Genomic DNA, 27,050 nt, shown 5'->3' with positions numbered 1-27,050 from the left:
ACGCACGTTGGAAAGAATTTTGAGGCATCGAAATAATAAAAGGGATGTGGCTAGTCACAACTGTCCAGCCATTTTTCCAAGTGACTAAGACAACTGTGAAAAAGACGGCACCTGCGGCACATGCGCAGTTGGTATCTCATAATTTCGACTTTCTATCTCGTAATTTCGAATTTCTATCTCGTATTTCGCCTTTGTTAGCACGTAATTTCGATTTACCATTGGGATATTTTTTCAGCGGCGAAAACTGGCTTCCATAATTTACTAAAAGACGCTGACCAATTGGAGGCAGTAAAGTTTACCGTATCAAAGCAACGATCCGCCTCCTGTTAAAAACCCTACCCGACATAAATAAAGTGTAACACATCCCGGAAGTGACCATGAGGATGACGGACGAAAACAATCTTGCGAGCCCAGAAATTTCCACGGATGATGTTAAAAACCTTATTAAAAAGAAAGACGACATAGAGGAGCAAATAAAAGCTTACTACGACGTTCTGGAAGATGTAAGTTGAACCGATAATCGACGAATGCCGCACGTGAAATCTAAATGTCTCTTTGCAACATTGTATTTAATAGCAAGGTGTCGGTCTCGACGGTCCCTTGGTGGACACAGAAGGTTACCCGAGGTCCGACGTCAACTTGTACCAGATAAGAACCGCCAGACACAACATTTCATGTAAGTGACATTTTTTCTACAATCTTTCTGTTCTGTGGGTGACGTCAAATAGGCTCACGAGACCCGACCGCCATATGTGTGATTCAATGTTCAATGTTCAAATTGAATGTTTTCATAATTTAAGCACAGACATCCTATTTTATGTCTTTCTAAATACGAGTTTTACTATTAGGAGTGCCCTCTGGACATAAAATAAAACCCATATAGCTACACTTAGGCTCATATTAGCCTATATGCTATATATAATCCGAGAAAATAAGACATTTAAGATAAAAAAATAACACTGGGACTCCTGTGTGTTTCAGTCAATGCCTTCCGTGTGGACAGGAAGTGACGATGGGGGCTAGCTGTAGTACGGCCCACAACAGTAGCCACGTGTTGTTATTATTATTATTATGATAATGACGATTATTATTATTATGTTGTACCTCTTGTGAGATCAATAGTTATAAAATAATAAAAAAAAATTGTCGGCGATCAAGTCCGTTACTAGTCCGTTACTGTTACTAGTGACACCTAGTGGCAAGTGTACACTACTCTTCATTAACATCGTATATTGCCTTAAACTCTATTTGTATTTTTCGTTCATTGAGAACGTTTTGAAGCTTGGAAATAGGCCAATAATAACTAACATTTGCTTAAATATGCATTTCCGGGACTAATAATAAGACTAACAATTTATTCATTTTTGAAAAACCTTGAGACTTTTTGCTTCATTTCGCTCCCTGTGGAAATACCTGTGATGTACTGTATATGGTCTAAATCAGGGGTCTCAAACTCAATTTGCCTGGCGGCCACTGGAGCTAGGGTCTGGGCGAGGCTGGGCCGCATCAGGTTTTCCAAAAAAAAAAGCCAAAAAACGCATTTATTAAAAACAAAAATAAATAAACTTTGCTTTGGTTCTGATTTTCTACAAGAAAAGCTCTGATAAAACATTCCACTGTTCTCAAATATCTTAATTTTTATTTTTCTGCACAAAATAAGATGAAAAATAAATAAATTAAGAATAAAGAAAATCAATCAGAAATAAATATAATAATAATAATAAAACGGCAAATAATAAAAACTTAAGAAACCACATATAGTTGGTGGGTAGACAAATTATTTTTTTCAGATTAAAATGAACAAAGCATTATTAGAGCCCTGTAGACATGACAAAACACAACTATAGTCACATTTATACTCTTTTTATTTACAACATATTGCGCAACTGCAGGGTCTTGAGACACATGCTAACTCGCAAACTAGAGAGCTAGCGACCTAAACGGTAGCCTTCAAGTTATTTCCTTTAAACTTAAATAGCCAAAAACTTACCACTTCCACACGGATAGGGAGGATAACTATTAACAGTTATTTAACCTTTAACATGAACATTAATCAAACATAATTTTTTCTGGGTACATGATACCATACAGCATCCATATCAAACTTGCGCGGGCCGCACTAACATTAAACTTTCATATCAAGGCGGGGGCCTCAAACTAGTGTCCTGCGGGCCACGTGTTTGAGACCCCTGGTCTAACTAATGATGTGTGTTTGTTCCATCAGGCCTGCAGAATGACCACAAGGCCATCATGGTGGAGATAGAAGAAGCCTTGCACAGGCTGCACGCTCGAGAGAAGGCCAAGAGGCAGCGTGACGAGACAGAAGCCCAGGAGGAGGCTATGGTGCTGCAGGTCACGCTTCCCCCTGCCTTTGCACGCGTGGATACCGTCACGCAGGGCTCGCCGGCTTCTGGAGCTGTGAGTGACAAGACATTTGGGTGTAAAAGACGAATTCTTCTCATCTTTTAAAGACGTTGCTTGTGCTTATGCAAAGGGCCTCAAAGTCGGTGATGAAGTCATCGAGTTTGGTTCGGTGAATACAGAGAACTTTCAAAGTCTCCACAACATTGCCTCCGTGGTGCAGCATAGCGAAGGGGTAAGATTCAAATTTTAAAAAATAACTTGAATTTGATTTTAATTAGTGCATTATTTGCATGCAGTTATGACATCCTTGACACAATGCCTTAATAAATTCATCAAAATCACACATTGGATGTGTAATTATGTCTTAATGCAGGGGTGTCCCATCCTTTTTGCAAAAAATGGATTTTAGCTTTGTGATTTAGGTGAAATGCTATTACACATATATATTATTGTTACATTTTTAGGCTTATTGTTCTCATTGTTTTGACTTCGTTCTCACAAAATTACAGCTCTTTCTTCTATTTCTGCTGTTTCAACTTAAAAAAAAATAATGACTTTATTCTCATAATATTTTAATGTAATTTTCACAATACTTTTTCCCTATTTTTTTTTTTACAATTTTAGTAGTAGTATAAAAAATATATTGTGAAAAAAAAAGTTCAATATTTAAATTATGCACCTGGTACTTTTCCAAATATTTAAACTTTCTTCTTGTATATTATGGCGTTATTCCTGTAATATTATACGTTTTTTTTTCCCCCAACAATTTTTTTTCAAAATTACTATTTTTTTGTTCCATTTCACATATTGATTCACGTTCCTTGTCCTGTGCAGAAGCCACTTCGAGTGACTGTGATCCGGGAGGGTCAGAAAGCTCACATGAGTCTGACCCCACAGAGGTGGTCTGGCAGAGGTCTGCTGGGGTGAGTCCCCCTGACTTAAAAAAAAAAAAACACACACGCTCATTGTTTGCCTTTTTTGTTGTCCAGGTGCAATATTGTCCCAATCCCACGGTGATCATCAACCACAACATCACAATAGACCATGCCGCTTACCCATCTGTTTTCTTTATTCACCAGGAATAAAACCTTGCGATGTTACATTTGGGCTAACTTGTCTGAAATGTCACATTGGGATGAGATGTCTACAGGACATTTGATTAGGCACCCTCTAACGCAAAAACAATCAGCCTTTCTGAAAGTAATGCAACAGTATGTTTATTATAGTGGTTTGGTTACCTTAGCTATCCACATGACCTATTAGAAAGCACACTATTATATTTGAAAAAAAACAAAAAGCTGGTTGTAATGTGGATTTTATTAGGTAAAAAAGTCATTTGTTGAGCTACGTCAGATGTTAGGATCATAATGTTTGCATTTAGTAAGGAAAATATTTTCCACAAAAAATAGCTTCTACATTTTAAAAAAATCAGATGCATGCACTCATGATTATTTTAGGCCAATAATAATAATAATAATAATAATATCATGATGCTTTGAGTTTCTTCTTTTTGCCTTTAACCATCTGCGGGAGCTGGATTTTGAAGGCAGTCCTAAAAAAAAAAAAAAAAATCAATTAAAACATAGTTTTGTCCGGTATAAAATGTCAATACAGTCATCCCTCGCTACATCACGGTTCCAACATTGCTCCGCCTATTTTTAGTCAAATAAAATTACATTTAAGCAAATTGTATGGATTTTTTCCCAACCATAAAAATGGTTAAATGAACTAAAAAAAAAAAAAATTCTACATGGGTCACTCTGTGATTGTTCAGTGAGACAATCAGCAGACATGTTCATCTGATGTTTATTTTTTTTTTATTACCTCAATACACGCTGCCATAGCCCACAACAAGCTGAAACTCAACTCTGAACCTCTGATGTCACTTCCTCCCCTACAAGATAAATGGCTTGTATTCTGATTATATTGGTGTGACTATAGGGGTGTTACTGAATCTCTAACGGGCTATAATGTTTAGAGCAGGGGTGTCAAACACGTGGCCCGTGGGCCAAATGTGGCCCGCAGGACACTAATTTGAGGCCCCCGCCTTGATATGAAAGTTTAATGTTAGTGCGGCCCACACAAGTTTGATATGGATGCTGTATGGTATCATGTACCCAGAAAAAATTATTACGTTTGATTAATGTTCATGTTAAAGGTTAAATAACTGTTAATAGTTATCCTCCCTATCCGTGTGGAAGTGGTAAGTTTTTGGCTATTTAAGTTTAAAGGAAATAACTTGAAGGCTACCGTTTAGGTCGCTAGCTCTCTAGTTTGCGAGTTAGCATGTGTCTCAAGACCCTGCAGTTGCGCAATATGTTGTAAATAAAGAGTATAAATGTGACTATAGTCGTGTTTTGTCATGTCTACAGGGCTCTAATAATGCTTTGTTCATTTTAATCTGAAAAAAATAATTTGTCTACCCACCAACTATATGTGGTTTCTTAAGTTTTTATTATTTGCCGTTTTATTATTATATTTATTTATTAGTGATTGATTGATTTTCTTTATTCTTGATTTGTTTATTTATTTATTTTTCATCTTATTTTGTGCAGAAAAATACAAATTAAGATATTTGAGAACAGTGGAATGTTTTATCAGAGCTTTTATTGTAGAAAATCGGAACCAAAGCACTGAAAAAGTTTGTATATTTTTCTGTTTTTAATAAATGCGTTGGGTTTTTTTTGGCAAACCTGATGGTAAATTGAGTTTGAGACCCCTGGTTTACAGTAAACACATTTTCTACGCCATAACAATTAAATGCTCCATTGAATCCTACTTTGCAGAAATTCACTTATCATGCACGGGTGTGGAAGCAATTAGCGGTGATGAACGAGGGATTGCTGTATTTAAACTACATAAAAAATATATATATTTTAAAACTTACTCGCAGGTTGTGCAGATGGGGCTAAAGTTGCAGAATACTGTTGGGAGAAAGCAGCATAAAATGTACTATTATAGCAGCATAAAAGCAGACAAATCAATATAGACACGATATCCGATCAATGACATGAGTGGCCATTAAATAAAAACTCTCATTATTATGTCAAAAATATATCATATATGATTAATGCAATACATTATGATTTCAGATATTCATTCATTTTCTACCGCTTATCCTCACGGGGGTCGCAGGGGGTGCTGGAGCCTATCCCAGCTGTCTTTGGGCGAGAGGCGGGGTACACCCTGGACTGGTGGCCAGCCAATCACAGGGCACATATAGACAAACAACCATTCACACTCACATTCATACCTATGGACAATTTGGAGTGGCCATTAACCTAGCATGTTTTTGGAATGTGGGAGGAAACCGGAGTACCCGGAGAAAACCCACGCATGCACGGGGAGAACATGCAAACTTCACACAGAGATGGCCGAGGGTGGAATTGAACCCTGGTCTCCTAGCTGTGAGGTCTGCGCGCTAACCACTAGACCGCCGTGTCGCCCAAAACAACAACAAACAAACCCTAAAACATGGCACGGCGAGCACTTACTCGACAGGCAAACGGAGCAGACGTAGCCGATTTCGATGAGGTTGCGGTGGCAGAAGCACGCCGCTCTATAGTCCACGTGCGCCGGCGGCGGCAGCACCAGCTGGGAGCGCTGCTCCGCGTCGGGCAGGAACACCCACTGTTCGTGGGCACACAACAAAAAGTTTAAGATCTGCATGTGCACAATGCGGCATTATTTCTATGGTTATCAGTACACTTCTGCTATCTGACACAAGCGTATTTGGGTTATTGAATGAGTGATGCTGTGTTCTCACCAGCAGGTACTGAGCAAGGGCCAACTTCTGCGGGATCTTAAGGTACAAGCCTCCTGTTATGTCACACGCCTACCGGGAACATAACAAGCGACACCAAATAATTACCGAACACAACAACAATTCACCATTAAAGAATAAAACTACAACCATACCTGCTGGAGGAGACCCGAATCTGACTCCAACACGCACGCATCCATCAAGATGTTCTGTTTTAAAAATGGAAAACTGTTCAATGATACTCTTAAAGTATGAAGTGACAAAAGAAATGAAGAATTAAAGGAAGCTACCTGCTTCTGGGCAGCAAAGATGACGTTCATAAAGTGCATGTACTGCAGGGCGCAGTCGTCTGCTGCCTTTATCACCTAACAGTCGTTTTCATTCAGTATTATTACTCAAATATATATTTACAAACAAATTACAGCATTATTGGAACGGCAGTGGAAGCTCACCAAAATCCGTGACTTGATCTCCTGTCCCGCTTTAAAAAAAAAAAAAAAAGGAAATGCAGTAAAGGGATATCATGTTTACATTGAAGGATATTTGCAACAACTTTATTAGAAAAATGGGTAATAAATCAAAAGTACCTTCAAGTTCCTTTGAGACTCTGTTGATATCTGAGTTGCAAAGATGAAGGAGGAAACATTACGCTGCAATGTTAACGTACACTTACTGTAATAATAGTCATATACATGGAAGGCTGACGTTCTTTATGCATGTGTTGTTTGACTCTTGGTTAAAAAAAAATATCTCTTTCTTACAAATAAAATGGGGTTATTCATACTATGAAAAACTAAAGACTAGTTAAGTAAATGAGTAACGCCCCACTCTAAGAGGAAAGCATTCATACAACATATTAAAAAAACAGCTAAATTAGAAACTCTATATATATTTTTTTTTCAGAACTGATTTTGCCCAGGCGGATGATTATTGGTACTACATAACTGTTTTTATAAAACACAATCCAATGATATTTATTCTGTTAATAAATTAATTACTAATAAATACAGTCCACAATAATTCAATTACACAATACAGATTTGAAATAATTTTTTAAATTAAAAATATTTTTAAAAAATATTTAAAGAAAAAAATTATTCTGGAATTAAGAACTGCATAGACATTTCAATATACAATTAGCCCACAGTACGCTTTTAAAATTATAATTTTGTAGTAATTGTTACTGTAAAAAATCTATTCCATTTATGGCACTATTTTAATTAAAATAAAATGTGAAAAATATTTAATTATATTTAATTTGGTAATTTGGTACTACATAACTGTTTTTTTAATTCAATTAAAACACAATCCAATTATATTTATTCTGTTAATAAATATTAATTATCAATAAATACAATCCACAATAATTCAATTACACAATACAGATTTGAAATATTTTTTTTAATAAAAAATATTTTTAATATTTTTAAAAATACTTAAAGAAAAAAATATTCTGGAATTAAGAACGACATAGCCATTTCAATAAACAATTCACCCACAGTACGCTTTTAAAATTATAATTTTGTAGTAATTAATGTTACTGTAAAAAAATATATTCCCACTTATGGCACTATTTTAAAATAAAATGTGAAAATATTTAATTATATCTAATTTGGTAATTTTATTAACCACATAGATTTTAAAATAATTTAATTTTATATATGAAATAATTATTGCCCCTTGTGGCATTTTGTTATATATTTTAAACATTCATTCAGTCATTCATTTTCTACCGCTTTTTCCTCACGAGGGTCGTGGGGGGTGCTGGAGCCTATCCCAGCTGTCCGGATCCCGACGAGAGGCGGGGTACACCCTGGACTGATGGCCAACCAATCACAGGGCACATATAGACAAACAACCATTCACACTCACATTCATACCTATGGACAATTTGGAGTCGCCAATTAACCTAGCATGTTTTTGGAATGTGGGAGGAAACCGGAGTACCCGGAGAAAACCCACGTATGCACGGGGAGAACATGCAAACTCCACACAGAGATAGCCAAGGGTGGAATTGAACCCAGGTCTTATATTTAAAAAAATGTTTTAAATGATGTAATTTCATGGTATTTTATAATTAGTTTGTCGTTTTATGACGAATTCAGGACTGCATCCTTCTACGTTTATCATTTGGCTGAAGCACAAGGATACAGCAGAGCGCTTTGGCGAGGGATCCCGCAAGCAACGTATCGGTGGAACTTCCCTTCACTTCAACTGCAATTGCATAAAAAAACAAATATTCAACATACACACCTCTTACAGTGTCCATCTTCATCACATTATCATCTCTGTATTAGGTGTCCCTAATGTTGTGACGTTCACTTACTTTTGGACATCAGAGTCCTGATCTCCTCGGCCATGACGTTATTGGCGACAGAGAGTAATTCGTACTTTCCGTCGCCGCCGGAACACACATCGTCTGCATTGTCGCCGGTTCTGTGATTGGTGCTGGGATACAGGAAGTGACTAAAGCCACATAGACAAAGTTATTGGTTTTCTTATGCCGTTGATGCTGTGTGGAAGGTCAGCGTAGAGGTCACCTGTCTTGACAGTGACTGGCGATGACGGCCAACTTGTTGCTCCTGTTCATAGCCACATGAGAGTTGGCCATCACCATGACGGCATCCATACATTTGGACAAGGTGAACTGGACCGACATAAAAGAATATTTTATTTTGGATAAATATGAAATGAATTGGGTGGCCTGATGCAGTCCTACCTACCTGCGGCTCACGTTGTGCTTGCTGTCCCCACCATATCGGGTTAACGTCCACCACGATGACCAATAAGCTGATCTCCTCCTCTGTGGAAACAAATGTCACATTAACACTTAAAATGGCTATTATTGTAGTCCCATTGTAGTCCCATTATACACAAACCTGATGCCATGGCGACTGATTACTATCTGCGCCTGCAATTTTACAGTCCATTAACATCCATTTCTCATCGAAAAACCACACTACTTAACGAGTAGTTTGAAACGTAAAGTATATTCCGTCAAATTATGTTTGTTTTACGATGTAAATGTTTACTCCAGCTTTACATTAGCGCTATCTTTTGTCGGCGACTGATTTTCTTCCGCGTTCTCTTCTTCGCGTGTTTGTTCTTACGTAGATGGTACACTGCCGCCACCTAGCGTAAAAGCGGTAGTAGTGGCCATTTGGCCGTGTACCACAATACAAGGCAACGCCATATCAACAAGTGTTTTAGTAAACAATATATACAACTGCAACAAAATAACTATAGATCTTCAAATAAGAACACAGAATTGCAGTTTAAATGATTAGAATTAAAAAAAACAGCACAAACTGCTAGTAAATATGTCAATTTGTAGACATTACCATATTTGCTTTGCAATATCACACACTCTAAAAAGTAATTCAGAGTATCTGTTGACACCACTTGATTTAATACATAAATGCAATGTAAAAAATGTAATTAATTGATTTAGATAAACTTTCTAAGTTGCTAACTTTATTTTTCAAGTTATGTTCAAATAATAATGTTGGCTATTACATGAACTTAATTTACTATTACATGAACTTAATTTAGAATGTCATATACACTCAAATTTTATTGTTGGTAAGCTTAAAACAAAATTCAAGTTGCCATGACTTAATAAAATTAGCTTGGTAACATAACACACACACATATATAGTATATATATTAAGTTACTGCTACTTAAAAAGCTGTGTGCATTGTTATTATTATTAAGTAAACAACAAATTAAACTACTTTGAATAAAATGATTAAGTCAGTTGACTTAACATATTTCTTTGAGTTACGAACTTAAAAACTTGTCCCTATGACAACAATTATTCAGTAAGCATTACTTAAAATAAGCTTTGAGTGAAGTGGAAAAGCTAATTTGTGCAATGCAATATTGTTTGTTGGTTTAAAGCAATTTCTAATTAAGTTGTCGTAACTAAGAAAGACTAATGGAAACTGTTGCGTTGATTTTTTTTTTGTTGAGGCTAAACATTTATTTTTTGAGTGCAGTCTGAAAGTGTCTTTTAATAAATGACTATAAATCCCAAGATTGTGTATATGGTAAATTGGCATTCTTCTTCTACCCCTGACCACACCTACTCAGTTGCGATTGGGACACCTTAAAAACAAACATTTAGGATTTAAGTGAATAGTTTGGAAATGATGTGAAGTGACACATCCAAGACGTCCCTTATTGTGTCTGTCAGTGGACTTTCTTGGCCTGAACCTTGCATAAGTTGGCCCTGTATCTCCCCGTCTGGTAGTAGTCCGATTCCACTGCCTCCTCGGAGTCGTTCAGCGTGACATACACGTCCTTGTCCACTTCTGTGATCTTGTGGATTCTTTGCTTGACACCCTTAGAGCGCCAGTGTGTCCTCAGAGGTTTGACGGTTGGGTTGTCCACGGCCTGATAGAGCCCTTCGCCTTCCGCCAGCGTGATCTTGTAGTTGTGCCACGGACACACGATGCACGCCCGGCCATTGAACTCCTGACGGCGGACAAACATGCAGAAATGGAAAGGTGTAATACTCATACTTTTGTATTATTTGTATATAACTCACCTCAATGTCTCCATGCTCTAATGCTCCACCTGCATCTGTCAAAGCAAAACCATCACGGTCAGTTTGACCTCCAGATCCCATTCCAGATCCCACTCTTCCTTACGGTAACAGCGCATGTCCATGGCGTGGAACTTCCCCTGGTGGTAAAGGACCAGCACGTCTCTGCACCCATTGACTAGCTTGGTGATACGACCGCATCTGATGATGTCATCCCTCTTCCCCACAAAGTGAGAGGAGGGCGGGGGCATTTGAGACGAGGAGGGAGGAGAAGGAGAAGAGGAGCTGGTCAGCAAAGTCTCATCCTCAGAGGACATGTTGGCTACTTGTTGTCCTGCTGAAGAACAAAAATGCAGAGAAATTAAAATGTGTGAATTTATAAAAGGCAGCACTAGTTCACAGTTTGGTGAAGGAAGCTTCCATAAAATGATGCCTGGCGTTGCTCTGGGTGCTATGTGCGCATGCGCTCCGTGTGGTCGTTCAAGGTCTGTGGAAAAATGGGGGGGGTCAAGTGGCACAATATTTTACACAAATCCTTCCAGACTGACCAGCGACAGAAAATGTAAAAAGCGAGTTTGATATCTTTAACGAAATTAAACGTCATCATTAAAAATATGTGTTTTTGTTAAGTGAACAAACGTAACCAGAAAACACATGAAAGTGCTGATGGGAACGGTGTGCTAAAAGACAAGTGTGGCGGTAACTCTGGCAAAATTACGAGAATAAAACCACATACTTTATAATGCTGGTCCCATATTATATATCATATTCTTCTGCATTACTCGATGGTTTGATATCTTTAACGAAACTAAACGTGATCATTAAAAATATGTGTGTTTTTGTTAAGTGAACAAACGAAACCAGAAAACACATGAAAGTGCTGATGGGAACGGTGTGCTAAAAGACAAGTGTGGCGGTAACTCTGGCAAAATTACAACGAGAATAAAACCACATACTTTATAATGCTGGTCCCCATATTATATATCTTATTTTTTCCCATTACTCGATGGTTTGATATCTTTAACGAAACTAAACGTGATAATTAAAAATATGTGTGTTTTTGTTAAGTGAACAACCGAAACCAGAAAACACATGAAAGTGCTGATGGGAACGGTGTGCTAAAAGACAAGTGTGGCGGTAACTCTGGCAAAATTACAACGAGAATAAAACCACATACTTTATAATGCTGGTCCCATATTATATATCTTATTTTTTCCCATTACTCGATGGTTTGATATCTTTAACGAAACTAAACGTGATAATTAAAAATATGTGTGTTTTTGTTAAGTGAACAACCGAAACCAGAAAACACATGAAAGTGCTGATGGGAACGGTGTGCTAAAAGACAAGTGTGGCGGTAACTCCGGCAAAATTACAACGAGAATAAAACCACATACTTTATAATGCTGGTCCCATATTATATATCTTATTTTTTCCCATTACTCAATGGTTTGATATCTTTAACGAAACTAAACGTGATAATTAAAAATATGTGTTTTTGTTAAGTGAACAACCGAAACCAGAAAACACATGAAAGTGCTGATGGGAACGGTGTGCTAAAAGACATGTGTGGCGGTAACTCCGGCAAAATTACAACGAGAATAAAACCACATACTTTATAATGCTGGTCCCATATTATATATCTTATTTTTTCCCATTACTCGATGGTTTGATATCTTTAACGAAACTAAACGTGATAATTAAAAATATGTGTGTTTTTGTTAAGTGAACAAACGTAACCAGAAAACACATGAAAGTGCTGATGGGAACGGTGTGCTAAAAGACAAGTGTGGCGGTAACTCTGGCAAAATTACGAGAATAAAACCACATACTTTATAATGCTGGTCCCATATTATATATCATATTCTTCTGCATTACTCGATGGTTTGATATCTTTAACGAAACTAAACGTGATCATTAAAAATATGTGTGTTTTTGTTAAGTGAACAAACGAAACCAGAAAACACAGGAAAGTGCTGATGGGAACGGTGTGCTAAAAGACAAGTGTGGCGGTAACTCTGGCAAAATTACAACGAGAATAAAACCACATACTTTATAATGCTGGTCCCATATTATATATCTTATTTTTTCCCATTACTCGATGGTTTGATATCTTTAACGAAACTAAACGTGATAATTAAAAATATGTGTTTTTGTTAAGTGAACAACCGAAACCAGAAAACACATGAAAGTGCTGATGGGAACGGTGTGCTAAAAGACATGTGTGGCGGTAACTCCGGCAAAATTACAACGAGAATAAAACCACATACTTTATAATGCTGGTCCCATATTATACATCTTATTTTTCTCCATTACTCCATATTCGAAGTTAACGAAAAGCAAACTAAATTTCAGCGCAAAAGGGGCTGTGAAGATTAGCTTAACTCGCTAACAGCGGAGGAGCTCGTTGTTGTGTGCTACCTCCAATACGGTCCCGAAGCGGATTTGTGTTTCCTTTATTATTGTCCCACTGAAACTCTACCGCATATTTATTTCCGTATTTCGGTCATAAATTAAAAAAAAGCCAGCTCTGTTGCCTGTGACAGCATAGCAACATTATATATGCTTCTTATACATTGCGAATAAGAGTTAGCATAAAAATACTCCCATCTGTGGAATCTCAAGACTTCTGCCCTGCTTGACCGAGATAAGTCAACTCTAATATTGGATTATCCTCTTCTGCCGTGTGTGTAACATTTCACTTGGGATAAAATATCTCTTTGACGACCAGCATTACCGTTACCATGGAGACCAAGGTCGTGTATCGACTTTGTGATACTTTGTGAATTCGTACACGTCAGAGATAGCGAGTAATTTAATCAACGTTCCATTGCTTCTTTAAAGTTATATTATTATTCGCCAGTATCCCCACAGCATTAGCTTTGTTTTTTTTAAGTGTGCTGCAACTTTTTGCTCTCGACATAAGTCAACGATTGTCCCTCGAGGATGCGTCAAAGGACGTTCGCGGTACACGTTCCGACAACATATTACGATCCTCCTCTGTGTCGTTGAGTGGGCTCATAACGCCGCCTGGGTGCTGTGTATGATCCCCTGCATGCAGGCATGCAACACGCTGGGGTAAGTATTGCCTTTCCTTGCAAAATTCAAACAATGATGTTACTTTCTCTTTTTCTTTTATAATTCTAACATATTTTTGTACCTGTGGAGTGTATGTACTCACCTACAGAGAGTACCGGGTGCCTATTTAATTCAATGGCATGAAAAATTCAAGGCCCACAAAACACAACTTAAAGAATTAAAATCTTAAATTAATCTTAAATTAATCTAAATTAAATTAATTAACATCTTAATTAAGAATTAAAAACATTAAAATCTAAATATAAAATATGTAAGATTTTCATAAATTATACTACTAGAGAGTACCAGGTGCCTATTTAATTTAATGATATGAAAAAATCAAGGCCCCCAAAACACAACTTAAAGAATTAAAATCTTATATTAATCTTAAATTAATCTAAATTAAATTAAATTAATTAACATCTTAATTAAGAATTAAAAACATTAAAATCAAGGCCCACAAAACACAACTTAAATAATTAAAATCTTATATTAATCTTAAATTAATCTAAATTAAATTAAATTAATTAACATCTTAATTAAGAATTAAAAACATTAAAATCAAGGCCCACAAAACACAACTTAAAGAATTAAAATCTTATATTAATCTTAAATTAATCTAAAATAATTAAATTAATTAGCATTTTAATTAAGAATTAAAAACATTAAAATCTAAATATAAAATATGTACGATTTTTATCAATTATACTACTAATACTAATAAATCAGATTTTATTGTTACTTTCTTGTATATTATGAAAAGTATCTCATTAAAAATATTATATTATAAAATATTATGAATTATTTAATATTATGTCTATAAATAAATATAAAAACATGTATGCATGTGTTTTTATATATTTTAAATTATGCAACATAAAATAATTGGTATGCAAATATATTTTGGTCTTTATGACTCACATAAGTCAAGCTCCATGACTTATATTTTGGGGTCATTCATGCTAGTTAATTAATTAAAGGCTTCAAACGCCACTCTACATGTCAGCTTTACAGATGCCATGCCTGCCATGTCGTCAAGTAGAGCCGAGGTGTTCGGTATTCATGTCTTGTGTGCCTTGTGCCTCAACAGTACTGTGATGACCCGGCAGTCACCCGGATTGACTGTTAGGCAGAAACGAGGGCGGGACATCAGGACGGACGTATTGTCAACATGGCGGCGGTAGGAGAGGTTTATCATGACGACTTGATGCCTGACAAAATTCTAATATCTGCCTCCTCTCTCCCCAGGGTCTGTGGAGGAATGTGGAGGCCCTGGAGACCAGAAACAGCGCCATGAAGCTCGGCCTCTTTGAGTGCCTGAAGGCAGTAGGACTTCAGCATCGCTACGAGCGGTAAAAATGCTCACTAACGTCCAGACGCCGTGTGACGACTCATGAAGCCTCCCTTTCCTTTCAGCTTCACCTCCATGGGAATCCGTCACGCGGCCCACCTCTTATGCATCACCTCGGAGGACCTCCCCATGTTGGAGATCCGCACAAATGAGGACAAGAGTCGTCTCTTGAGTCTGGTACATCTGGTCAAAACCTTGGAGCAGGAGGGGATTGGGTTAGGACCCGGAGAGGATTCTGATGTGCGTAATGGAAAAGCCACCGTGGTGGATACTATTATGAAAAATGACCAGGATGCTGCCCGAACGAAGCTCAACGTGGCGGTTTTGCCTCACCATCTCCGCAGGCGTCTTGATGATGATTACCAGCCGCGTGGACGGAGCAGCAGCCACAGGCCGGCTGCTCCGCCCACCAGGCCAGACATCACCAGACGATTGTCCATGTACAATACTCATTCACAGAGAAACGCCTCGTCCCACCACCCGAAACCCAAAGCACTCAGCAACCAGCCAGTGGAGAAGACATTTCCGGATAGAAGAAGTTCCAAACAATATGGTGGACACTTTACCAAACCAACACCTGTTTATGAAGCAAAGAGAAAACCAGGATACAACTACGGACTACCGCTGCAACCCGTTGCTTCAAAAAAGTGAGTTGTCTGCTCCAGTGAATGCCTGATTTGCTTTAATTACTGACAATCGAAAATAAGAAGCTTATTAAATCCTACCCCTCCATCTGGTACTTTTACAATCAGTAACTGTTACATTTGTTCACTTCCTGCTTTCCTAATATCGTTTATTTATTTATAATTAATTTAATTTTTTAATTTTTAATTTTTAATTTTTAATTTTTAATTTTTAATTTTTAATTTTTAATTTTTAATTTTAAATTTTAAATTTTAAATTTTAAATTTTAAATTTTAAATTTTAAATTTTAAATTTTAAATTTTAAATTTTAAATTTTAAATTTTAAATTTTAAATTTTGGGGCGGCACGGTGATCAAGTGGTTAGCGCGCAGACCTCACAGCTAGGAGACCAGGGTTCAATTCCACCCTCGGCCATCTCTGTGTGGAGTTTTCATGTTCTCCCTGTGCATGCGTGGGTTTTCGCCGGGTACTCCGGTTTCCTCCCACATTCCAAAAACATGCTAGGTTAATTGGCGACTCCAAATTGTCCATAGGTATGAATGTGAGTGTGAATGGTTGTTTGTCTATATGTGCCCTGTGATTGGCTGGCCACCAGTCCAGGGTGGACACCGCCTCTCGCCCAAAGACAGCTGGGATAGGCTCCAGCACCCCGCGACCCTCGTGAGGAAAAAGTGGTAGAAAATGAATGAATATTATTATATTATAAAATATTATTAATTATTTAATATTATGTATATATAGATAAAGTATAAAAATTTTGTGTTTAAATATAAAAAAATTGTTTTTATATATTTTTCCGGCATAAATTATGCTACATAAAATAATTGGTATGCAAATATATTTTGGTCTTTATGACTCACATAAGTCAATCTCCATGACTTATATTTTGGGGTCGTTAATGATAGTTAAGTCATCCATGAGGATAAGCGGTAGAAAATGAATGAATGAATATTAATAAACAGAATATTTTTGTGTTTAAAGCATCGAAAACCTGTTCCTGACTTTCTAAATATGATTTTTGTCATTATTAGAGTCCGCCGGACTTGAAATAACACCCCTATAGTCACCTATACACTCATATTTGACAGTATGACAGCTATGTGGCAATGCCAACCTGCAACCTTTCACTAGACAGGCACAACCCATGCCTGAAAACAAACAGGAAGTTCACAATTTTTATGCGATGCTGAGAGTTCCTGAGTTCCTATCTTGGTCACTTCCCTCTCTATGCTGCTGTTTCCTTCAAACCTGATGTTCTATATCTGCATATGGGAATATGAGAGTCCATTCACCAGTGATTTAGACTGCCTTGCTTCTGCGTTTAAGGCAAACCTGCGGGCCTAGGATTCTCGTTTGCGTGAGGAAGCGACCTCTGACCCCGGCAGAGAGACGGACAGAAGAGCCGGACGTTGTGATGATGCCCAGTGCCGAGTGTGTGATTGTTGAAGAGGGCAAAGAAGCCGTGGACCTCACTCAGTACATTTTACAGGTAGATACGGTACACACGGTAAACACCCACGTCTTGATTGACAGCTAATTCTGGCTCCTTGTTTTGCAGCATCCTTTCTACTTTGACCAGGTTTTTGGTGAGCATCATTCCAACGAAGAGGTGTATAAGAAAACGGCGTATCCACTTGTGCAGCACATGCTCAACGGGTATGCTTTCCGCATGCTTTTATCATCAAGACAAAAATACTCTTTATTTTCCTGATGAAAAACCAGCACATGAACACAACATAATGCTTTATTTGTCATTTCCACTTGCTTTTTGCGATGCGTTTGTGGGTATCGGTAAAATCCGATGCAAGCGCCGTTTTGTTAATGTTCAACTTCGCTCCATATGCTGTTCCCCCAGGCGCCATGAATGCACCATCATTATTTCGCGTTTTGTATTGAATACGGACATAAGCCAAGCAAATCAGGTTAGAACAAGTGGATCTTCCGCTGCTTTCCAAATTGTCCAGGAGCTATTTGTACGTCCCTGCAACAAGCCCCCCCCCCCCCCCCCCCACACACCATCTGAACAAGGGTTCAGCATAGCAGGTGACATTAAAACAGCAGAGCATTTGGCTTCTACATGAATTGTGAAACAATTTTAAAAGGGTAGAAGTTGTTTTCCACTTTCTGCTCCTCACTAATGTATTAGCCTAGCTGCTAGTGCATTCATATTAGCAGTATGTTTAGCACACAGGAATATAAACAAACGGGCGGCACGGCAGTCGAGTGGTTAGCGCGCAGACCTCACAGCTAGGAGACCAGGGTTCAATTCCACCCTCGGCCATCTCTATGTGGAGTTTTCTCCGGGTACTCCGGTTTCCTCCCACATTCCAAAAACATGCTAGGTTAATTGGCCACTCCAAATTGTCCATAGGTATGAATGTGAGTGTGAATGGTTGTTTGTCTATATGTGCCCTGTGATTGGCTGCCCACCAGTCCAGGGTGTACCCCGCTGGGATAGGCTCCAGCACCCCTCGTGAGGAAAAAGCTCGTAGAAAATGAATGAATGAATCGTTGGAAAAGTCTAATTTTAAGATGGACTCAACAGCACCCCTGTTGGTTGCAGCCAAGTACTGCACTCTATTTTTACTCAATAGTATTGTTAATTGGTGACTCCAAATTGTCCATAGGTATGAATGTGAGTGTGAATGGTTGTTTGTCTATATGTGCCCTGCGATTGGCTGGCCACCAGTCCAGGGTGTACCCTCTCGCCCGAAGACAGCTGGGATAGGCTCCAGCACCCCCACGACCCTCGTGAAGAAAAGCGGTAGAAAATGAATGAATGAATTATATAATTACAGTAATTATTATATAGTTTTTTTGATTATATTATTATTATATAATACAGCACTTTAGTTGAGTTTACTGCCAAGTGCCTAAAAGGAATAAAGCCAAATCCTTTTTGTAGGACCATACTGAATTCCATTGTTTCCGTTGCTTATTTGCATCATGTTGAATTGCATCATACCGCAAGAAATTGCACCATATCATATCGGACTGCATTGATTTGAACTAAATGATTATCGCATCGTATCGCCAGAAAATTCCATGTATTGTTAAAGTATCGTATCGCTGGCAGGGCATCGAGATGTGTATCGAATCGTCCTCAGTGCTGAGATTCACACCCCTACTGTGTGTGTGTGTGTGTGTGTGTGTGTGTGTGTAGGGGCAAGGCCACCTGTTTTGCCTTCGGACAAACGGGTGCGGGTAAGACTCACACCATGATGGGTTCCTCTCCCGACGATCCGGGCTTGTACGTCCTGGCGGTCCAGGACATCTTTGCTCACCTGTCGGCCACACACAGCCCCCTGCTGGTGTACGTCAGCTTCTGTGAGATCTACTGTCGCCAGGTCTATGACCTGCTGAACAACAGGAAAAGGTGCATGGAGCGCTTTAGAATGTGCTTTGAATGTGCTTCTACGATGCTGCATGTGCCTCCTTAATCTTCCTGTGTTTGCTAGGTTGTTTGTGAGGGAGGATGGTCACAACGTGGTTCACATTACGGGACTTTGTGATGTCAGAGTGGACTCGGTCAACTCACTGATGAAGGTTTGACTACATGGCTTTGTGTGTTGTCCAAAATTTTGTTGTGATACTGGAATTAAAAAAAATACAACAACTTAACATAAGGGGTGGGCATGTTCTTACAAGGCGATAATTTTCATTTTCATTTTTCCAGTTTCCATTCCCATCTCTATTTTATTTTAATTATTTTAGAATTACTTATATATAAATTTTAATTTTAATATTTCCAGTTTCCAGTTCATTTTTCATTTTCCATTTTAAAAGAAATAACAACTTAATATAAGGGGTGGGCATGTTCTTACAAGGCGATGATTTTAATTTTAATTTTAATTTTAATTTTAATTTTAATTTTAATTTTAATTTTAATTTTAATTTTAATTTTAATTTTAATTTTAATTTTAATTTTAATTTTAATTTTAATTTTAATTTTAATTTTAATTTTAATTTTTCCAATTTCTATTTTATTTTTTAAATTATTTTAGAATTACTTATATATAAATTTTAATTTAAATTTCATTTTTCATTTTCCATTTTAGAAGAAATAACTTAATATAAGGTAGTAGGCATGTTCTCTTAATTTTAATTTAATTTTAATTTTAATTTTAATTTTAATTTTAATTTTAATTTTAATTTTAATTTTAATTTTAATTTTAATTTTAATTTTAATTTTAATTTTAATTTTAATTTTAATTTTAATTTTAATTTTTCCAGTTTCCATTCCCATTTCTATTTTATTTTTTAAATTATTTTAGAATTACTTATATATAAATTTTAATTTAAATTTCATTTTTCATTTTCCATTTTAAAAGAAATAACTTAATATAAGGTAGTAGGCATGTTCTTATAAGGCGATCATTTTAATTTTAATTTTAATTTTAATTTTAATTTTAATTTTAATTTTAATTTTAATTTTAATTTTAATTTTAATTTTAATTTTAATTTTAATTTTAATTTTAATTTTAATTTTAATTTTAATTTTAATTTTAATTTTAATTTTAATTTTAATTTTAATTTTAATTTTAATTTTTCCAGTTGCCATTCCCATTTCCATTTCTATTTTTTTTAATTATTTTAGAATTACTTATATATAAATACTTATATATTTATACTATTTTACATACAAATAATAAAAGTACCCAAAAGATGCCAAATTCAAAATAATAGCCTGGAAATAATGTGCTTCAAGACATACATTATGAAATGCATTAATCTGTACTAAAATAACATAAATATATATTTTTCATTTTTTAAACATATATGTAAAATCTGTCTATTGGGTTTGCAGGTGATGGCACAGGGTTTAGCGGCACGCAGCATGAGGGTCAGTGGCGTGAATCCGCTCTCGTCTCGTTCCCACGCCTTGCTTCAGATTCAGCTCAGATCTGCAAGCCAGCAGATCATTGGCAGGTAAGAGACCAATCACAATGTCTAATACTGACTGACTGAATATTTTTATGCTTGTGTGTGTTTAGAATGTGGTTCATTGACTTGGCGGGGAGTGAGAGGGCGTCGGACACCAAAGCAACAGACTGGCAGACCCGCATGGAGGCAGCGGAGATCAACCAGAGTCTGCTGGCTGTAAGCTACCAGAAACCCTTTACTGAAGCGCATTCATTGAAGTACACTGATCATTGAAGTACACTGATCATTGAAGTACACTGATCATTCTTCTTTCTCAGCTTAAAGAATGCATCCGCTCCCTCGATCAAGAGCAGCGGCATACACCTTTCCGACAAAGCAAACTTACTCAGGTACCAAGTCTTTCCTGGTTTGTATTATTTGTCTTTTTCTGTATTTTGTACCTTTTAATATTTTGTGTTCCAGGTCTTGAAAGACTCGTTTGTTGGTAATTCAATGACTTGCATGATTGCCAACATCTCACCCGGTCACATCGCCACAGAACACACACTGAACACACTGCGATATGCTGACCGGTAAGGGAAATGATCATCTTACAAAAGATATCTCACGTTTCCATAGTTACAGCGTAGAAAGCCTTTTATAACGTTCTAAATACAATTTTGCCATCATTAGAGCCCTGTAGACATGAAATAGCAGCCCTATAGTCACCTTTACACTCATTCATTCATTCATTTTCTACCGCTTTTCCTCACAAGGATTGCGGGGGTGCTGGAGCCTATCCCAGCTGTCTTCGGGTGAGAGGCGGGGTACACCCTGGACTGGTCGCCAGCCAATCACAGGGCACATATAGACAAACAACCATTCACACTCACATTCATACCTATGGACAATTTGGAGTCGCCAATTAACCTAGCATGTTTTTGGAATGTGGGAGGAAACCCGAGTACCCGGAGAAAACCCACGCATGCACGGGGAGAACATGCAAAGTCCACACAGAGGGTGGAATTGAACCCTGGTCTCCTAGCTGTGAGGTCTGCCGTGCCGCACCTAATTAACATTTAATTTAAATAACACCTTCCGGAAGTGTGGACAGGAAGTGTCGTTGAGTATGAGTACGAGTATCCTGTGGTATAATTATTACTATTATTATGTCTATATGTGCCCTGTGATTGGCTGGCCACCAGTCCAGGGTGTACCCCGCCTCTCGACAGCTGGGATAGGCTCCAGCAACCCCCGCGACCCTCGTGAGGATAAACGGTAGAAAATGAATGAATGAATGAATAATCACTATTATTATTTCTATAATAATGACTAATATTATTACTATGGGGCGGCACGGCGGTCGAGTGGTTAGCGCGCAGACCTCACAGCTAGGAGACGAGGGTTCAATTCCACCCTCGACCATCTCTGTGTGGAGTTTGCATGTTCTCCCCGTGCATGCGTGGGTTTTCTCCGAGTACTCCGGTTTCCTCCCACATTCCAAAAACATGCTTAATTGGCGACTCCAAATTGTCCATAGGTATGAATGTGAGTGTGAATGGTTGTTTGTCTATATGTGCCCTGTGATTGGCTGGCCACCAGTCCAGGGTGTACCCTGCCTCTCGCTCCAAAACAGCTGGGATAGGCTCCAGCACCCCCCGCGACCCTCGTGAGGATAAGCGGTAGAAAATGAATGAATGAATAATAATTACAAAATAATAAAAAATAGTCTGTCGTTGGCAATTAAGTTAGTGACACCTAGTGGCCAGGGCGTGAATGTCTTGTATTGCCTTGAACTGTTTTTGTATTTCATTTAGACCATCTTTATGCTTAAAAATGCTTAATTTAGTCCAACAGTTAGCATTTTTTGAACTAATAATAGGTCATAGTCAACACGAAACAGCCATCATTTCTTCAAGGAGACTTATTAAGCTCACTTTTGGACCCTTTGTGTTGAGTTGTGGGCTACTATAGAGCAGCTACACATAATAACCCGCACGTAAAACTTTGTAGATCTTCCAGAATCTGCACCTATTTAGCTGTATTTCGGTCTGTTTTAATTTATTCCACCCACAGCCCGCCTCCCGGCACGGCCACTGCGCTGTGATTGGTTTTAGATTAGATTAGATTAGATTCAACTTAGATTCAACAGCATCCAACCAGAAGTGCAATTTTATAAGTACCTTAGTAGTAAGTACATGTAGAAATAGAATAGAGCTGTAAATGGACAGATCTATGTACAAACTATAACAGGCTGTGACTACAATACAGTGAGGATATATATATATAGGGATATAAATAACTATAATATGGCTATTGCAGATTATACAGATTATAAACAGTATGCACAGTATGGATGTGACAATATATAATAACAGTAATATGTACAGTATTGCAATGAAGTGACTATGATATAGTGTGGATATATACAGGGATATATGTAAGTGACTAGAGTATGGCTATTGCAGATTATTCATTCATTCATTTTCTACCGCTTTTCCTCACGAGGGTCGCAGGGGGTGCTGGAGCCTATCCCAGCTGTCTTTGGGCGAGAGGCGGGGTACACCCTGGACTGGTGGCCTGCCAATCACAGGGCACATATAGACAAACAACCATTCACACTCACATTCATACCTATGGACAATTTGGAGTCGCTAATTAACCTAGCATGTTTTTGGAATGTGGGAGGAAACCTGAGTACCCGGAGAAAACCCACGCATGCACGGGGAGAACATGCAAACTCCACACAGAGATGGCCGAGGGTGGAATTGAACCCTGGTCTCCTAGCTGTGAGGTCTGCGCGCTAACCAATCGACCACCGTGCCGCCCCCTAAATAATTTGATTTATTTTAATAATAATGATTTATTTTTATTTGATTTTTTTTTTTCAAAAAAAAATATATTTGACAAATGTTTTATAATTGGGCAAAGGCAGGCTAATAAGCAAGCCAATAAGCAGGCTAATGCTAGCCTACTACTACTACTACTAGTAGTAGTAGTAATAATCAGAAGAAGAATAATGATGATAGTAATAATAATAGGCTAATTAATAATATAATAATGATTATTATATAAATGATCACTGTCCACTGGTTTTGCAGTGTAGATTGTGTGTACTTGTGTAAATGTAATGTTGGCCTAAAACGATATAATAGAGTATATAATACATATATAATACAATTGAGTATCTCTACTAAATCTGTCCAAAAGTGGGAAAGTTATATTGCAGATTATATAAATTATAAACAGTATGATCTATGAATGCAACAAGATATAACAGTAATATGTACAATGAAGTAGTTGGGGGGGCAGAGTTCAGAGGGGGGATTAAGTAGTGGAAGGGGTGGCCAATGGGGGGCAGAGTTCAACAGAAAAAAACTGTTCCTGAACCTGGTGGTTCTTGTCCGTAAGCTCCTATAGCGCCTCCCTGAGGGTAGGAGGGGCAAACAGTCTGTGCGCTAGGAGTTGGTAATAAATAAATAAAGTATTTGGATAGCTGATTGAAAAGTGTAAATATTTTAATGATAGTGGTGTACTACTACTGTACTTACTGCCTTATTTAACCGCAGTGTGAAGGAGTTGAGGGCTCACGGAGGAAAAGAAAGCCGAACCACGTCTCTTTCCAAATGCACCAATGGGAATGTCACAAGAGATAAAAGTCTCCCAAAGAAGCCAAAAATGGCGACACAGAGAGCGTCTTATGACGCCATTTCCCCCACCCCAAAGAAAACCCCGGCGTACACGATGCACTGTTCCACACCGAAGACCAGCAGATCAGACGAGGAAAGAAGCGGCAAGGTCAAACGTTGGGTCTGGCCTGAACAAGCGGAAAAGGGTGATGGTTGCAAAAGAGAAGACAAGCGTGATTATTGGCGGAAGCAAGAAAACCAATACAAACCCGAAAGGGATAATGATGATGATGATGACGCGGTGATGGTGGACCAGAGGAATGCGGAGATGCACCTGCACCAGTATCACCAGCAGCTGCAAAAGTTTGTGCCGTTCTCCCTCAACTCGTCTTCATCGAGCCGACAGTCGCTGTCATCTCAAGCTTCATCCATCTCGTTTTCAGACCGAATGTATCGCGGTTTGAAGGACATGTTGAATGTGTACGATAGCGGGATCGGAAGCAATGGTACGCCTTCGCCTTTTAAAGATGAGGAGAGCGACGCTGTTGGGAAAGACAGGGCTGAAAGGGAACAAAGGTGGGCTCAGGTGGCGACAACGGAACCAGAGGAGGCCGATGTGGCGTCTGATGTAGGCTTGGCGTACTCTAACTCTGACGAGACGGGCGAGGAGTCGCTGGAAATGGATCCCTCGCTTGATGGCTTATGGACTGACAGCCTACTGTTGGCCCACAGCATCCAGAAGACGGATGTCTTCAATACCCCTCCCCATGTCCCGTGTAGCTTTCATGAAAACAACAAGGAATCAAAAAACCTACCTCGACTTTTGAAAAAACCGTCCACCTCGGGTAGAGACTCTCAGGTACCAAAGACAAACAGGATGTCTCAGGAAGGGGGTAGCCATGATTCCACCATAAGTCAAAGACACCACAACGAGAACTATCTCTGTCTTCTCACGCCCGCAAAGCGTGAAAACTCTGAAAGTCCTCGGGATCCCACTTCTGACGCCAAGCTCACTGAGCAGCAAACCCAAGAACCACAACCCGTTCTGTTGAAGTCATCGCTAAATCCCTCAAAACCTGTGACAGACCAGCGTCTCCAAGTCCTCTCAGGCCATCCTTCTCAGACCCAAACTGAAAGTACTGGAAAATTAAATTGTAAAGCAAGAACCGTCAACCAGGAGTTTCCAGTCAGACTGTGTCATGTCGGCCGCATGGATCACGCCAAGTAAGTCCAACCTCTTTTGTCCTGTTGTGTTCAAGGTAGGGGTGTCACGAGACACCCAATTCAGCAATTAGAATCAGCTTAGATTTTGACTCCGGTGTAACAAATACAACACTAGTAACAAATAACCCAATAACAAGGCTACTATTCATATTTACACGGAATGGCGAGGGAGGATCGTATCCAAGCTCTGCCTTCTGCTGCTGGATTGCATTGTGGAGGGATATATGCAGCTTTCAGACCCACATTACATGTTGGTATGAAGGCGGAGAGCGGATACCAGTGGCGTCATTAGGCCTATTTTAGGGGGGTTTCAGACCCTAAGACCCCCCTAAATAATTTGATATTTTTTATTGATATATATATATTTTTTTTTTACTATTTTTTTTTCAAATGTTACATAATAGGGCAAAAGCAGGCTAATACTAGCCTACTACGACTAGTAGTAGTAGAAATAATCAGAAGAATAGTGATGATAGTAATAATAGGCTAATTAATAATAGTCATTCATTCATTTTCTACCGCTTTTTCCCTCACAAGGGTCGCGGGGGTGCTGGAGCCTATCCCAGCTGTCTTGGGGCCAGCCAATCACAGGGCACATATAGACAAACAACCATTCACACTCACATTCATACCTATGGACAATTTGGAGTGGCCAATTAACCTAGCATGTTTTTGGAATGTGGGAGGAAACCAGAGTACCTGGAGAAAACCCACGCATGCACGGGGAGAACATGCAAACTCCACACAGAGATGGCCAAGGGTGGAATTGAACCCTGGTCTCCTAGCTGTGAGGTCTGCGTGCTAACCACTCAACCACCGTGCCACCCCCCTAAATAATTTGATATTTTTTTGTATGACTTTGATCACCAGTTGATTTGGGGTCAAACAGCATTTTCCACAGTTTTACAGGTGTTAATGTGAAGTTTGTGGTCCTCAGTCGTTGGTTATGTGATGTCTAAGACTTTTATGCACATGTTCCCATTTTCATACTCATATAGGTTTTTCTGTCACGTTGCTCTCTCCAAACGTTTCAGATGGTGTGTCATCCAGGCCCACTGGGACAAACTACAAGAGATGGAGCCTCTACTGCAGGAGGATCAGACCCTTCTGTGCAAGCAGCCCCATATGGTTGAGGAAGATACACATTTAATGCAATGCAACACAATGGGTACAGTTGGGTTTTAAAATGCTGCTCTTTCTGCAGGCGTTTGGGGACTATGTGGACAAGCTGGAGGAGATCATGGAGAGGAACGCTCGCTGTCTGCAAAGCATGAGAAGCAAGTTGCACATGTATCGTATGAGCAATTCCTTGAGGGATCTTCAGCACAACAACATAATAGTGAAACAGCTGCTTGAATAAACTGACAGTAAGGTCTATACACGTGCTGTATTTACTGGTCGTCTCTCAGTATACAAAAAACCCTGATCAGCTTGGACGGTTGATGCCTCAGCAACTCAGGGATAAATATTTGATTATTTCAATAACGCTGCTTATGACTACCTGAAATTTATTATATTTATTTGAATTTATTTGTAGTTATTATTGAAAGAATAAATCTGTTTGATAATTACATTTCAGTGTGTTT

The 27,050-nt window shown here is 38.4% G+C and overlaps 4 protein-coding genes across 6 annotated transcripts; 2 read left to right on the top strand and 2 right to left on the bottom strand.

The window, feature by feature from the left end:
• Positions 1–335: 335 nt before the first annotated feature.
• On the top strand, positions 336–6,550 carry psmd9 (proteasome 26S subunit, non-ATPase 9). Of its 2 annotated transcripts, none has more exons than XM_078789508.1 (6): positions 336–503; positions 577–676; positions 2,225–2,418; positions 2,495–2,596; positions 3,199–3,287; positions 6,137–6,550. In XM_078789508.1, exons 1-6 carry the CDS (start codon positions 378–380, stop codon positions 6,141–6,143), a joined length of 618 nt encoding a protein of 205 aa, XP_078645634.1. In that variant the 5' UTR covers positions 336–377; the 3' UTR covers positions 6,144–6,550. The 2 variants fall into 2 exon arrangements, with proteins under 2 accessions (XP_078645634.1, XP_057925767.2); XM_058069784.2 differs by lacking the exon at positions 6,137–6,550 and adding an exon at positions 3,354–3,464.
• gtf2h3 (general transcription factor IIH, polypeptide 3) lies at positions 3,412–10,484 on the bottom strand. 2 transcript variants are annotated; one of them, XM_078789507.1, is made up of 13 exons: positions 10,344–10,484; positions 8,851–8,930; positions 8,668–8,774; positions 8,454–8,593; positions 8,279–8,341; positions 6,715–6,744; positions 6,580–6,608; positions 6,418–6,492; positions 6,283–6,336; positions 6,131–6,199; positions 5,859–5,994; positions 5,252–5,288; positions 3,412–3,916 (listed from the first exon to the last, which is right to left on the bottom strand). In XM_078789507.1, exons 1-13 carry the CDS (start codon positions 10,348–10,350, stop codon positions 3,850–3,852), a joined length of 894 nt encoding a protein of 297 aa, XP_078645633.1. In that variant the 5' UTR covers positions 10,351–10,484; the 3' UTR covers positions 3,412–3,849. The 2 variants fall into 2 exon arrangements, with proteins under 2 accessions (XP_078645633.1, XP_057925766.2); XM_058069783.2 differs by lacking the exon at positions 10,344–10,484 and adding an exon at positions 9,007–9,445.
• On the bottom strand, positions 9,764–13,282 carry LOC131127673 (Rieske domain-containing protein). The gene is made up of 4 exons (XM_058069785.2): positions 12,945–13,282; positions 10,781–11,011; positions 10,678–10,712; positions 9,764–10,604 (listed from the first exon to the last, which is right to left on the bottom strand). Exons 2-4 carry the CDS (start codon positions 10,989–10,991, stop codon positions 10,320–10,322), a joined length of 531 nt encoding a protein of 176 aa, XP_057925768.2. The 5' UTR covers positions 10,992–11,011; positions 12,945–13,282; the 3' UTR covers positions 9,764–10,319.
• On the top strand, positions 12,400–27,031 carry LOC131127667 (kinesin-like protein KIF24). The gene is made up of 15 exons (XM_058069772.2): positions 12,400–13,752; positions 14,843–14,932; positions 15,001–15,104; positions 15,169–15,750; positions 17,075–17,237; positions 17,307–17,404; positions 18,912–19,124; positions 19,207–19,294; positions 20,556–20,677; positions 20,743–20,848; positions 20,950–21,021; positions 21,095–21,204; positions 24,181–25,464; positions 26,499–26,592; positions 26,669–27,031. The coding sequence occupies exons 2-15, from the start codon at positions 14,924–14,926 to the stop codon at positions 26,822–26,824; spliced, it is 3,201 nt and encodes a 1,066-aa protein (XP_057925755.2). The 5' UTR covers positions 12,400–13,752; positions 14,843–14,923; the 3' UTR covers positions 26,825–27,031.
• The last annotated feature ends 19 nt before the right edge of the window (positions 27,032–27,050 follow it).

This window comes from Doryrhamphus excisus, linkage group LG3 (assembly GCF_037039965.1).
Source record: "Doryrhamphus excisus strain RoL-2023G ecotype Guam linkage group LG3, RoL_Dexc_Guam_v1.1, whole genome shotgun sequence".
Classification (NCBI taxonomy): domain Eukaryota; kingdom Metazoa; phylum Chordata; class Actinopteri; order Syngnathiformes; family Syngnathidae; genus Doryrhamphus; species Doryrhamphus excisus.
The sequence above is the reverse complement of the archived record's forward strand: the minus strand, read 5'-3'. Positions and strand labels throughout refer to the sequence as shown.

Bases quoted from the DNA above. Each gene is read 5' to 3' on its own strand.
- gtf2h3 (XM_058069783.2), bottom strand. The intron at 8,342-8,453 runs GTAAGTGAACGT...ATGCAATTGCAG, and splicing joins CAGGACTCTGATGTCCAAAA to TTGAAGTGAAGGGAAGTTCC. The intron at 6,493-6,579 runs GTGAGCTTCCAC...AACGACTGTTAG, and splicing joins AGATCAAGTCACGGATTTTG to GTGATAAAGGCAGCAGACGA.
- LOC131127673 (XM_058069785.2), bottom strand. From the start codon at position 10,991: ATGTCCTCTGAGGATGAGACTTTGCTGACCAGCTCCTCTTCTCCTTCT. The intron at 10,713-10,780 runs GTAAGGAAGAGT...TTGCTTTGACAG, and splicing joins CATGGACATGCGCTGTTACC to ATGCAGGTGGAGCATTAGAG. The intron at 10,605-10,677 runs GTGAGTTATATA...GTCCGCCGTCAG, and splicing joins TAGAGCATGGAGACATTGAG to GAGTTCAATGGCCGGGCGTG.
- psmd9 (XM_058069784.2), top strand. From the start codon at position 378: ATGAGGATGACGGACGAAAACAATCTTGCGAGCCCAGAAATTTCCACG. The intron at 2,419-2,494 runs GTGAGTGACAAG...GCTTATGCAAAG, and splicing joins GCTCGCCGGCTTCTGGAGCT to GGCCTCAAAGTCGGTGATGA. The intron at 2,597-3,198 runs GTAAGATTCAAA...TGTCCTGTGCAG, and splicing joins TGGTGCAGCATAGCGAAGGG to AAGCCACTTCGAGTGACTGT.
- LOC131127667 (XM_058069772.2), top strand. The intron at 17,238-17,306 runs GTAGATACGGTA...CTTGTTTTGCAG, and splicing joins TCACTCAGTACATTTTACAG to CATCCTTTCTACTTTGACCA. The intron at 21,022-21,094 runs GTACCAAGTCTT...TTTGTGTTCCAG, and splicing joins GACAAAGCAAACTTACTCAG to GTCTTGAAAGACTCGTTTGT.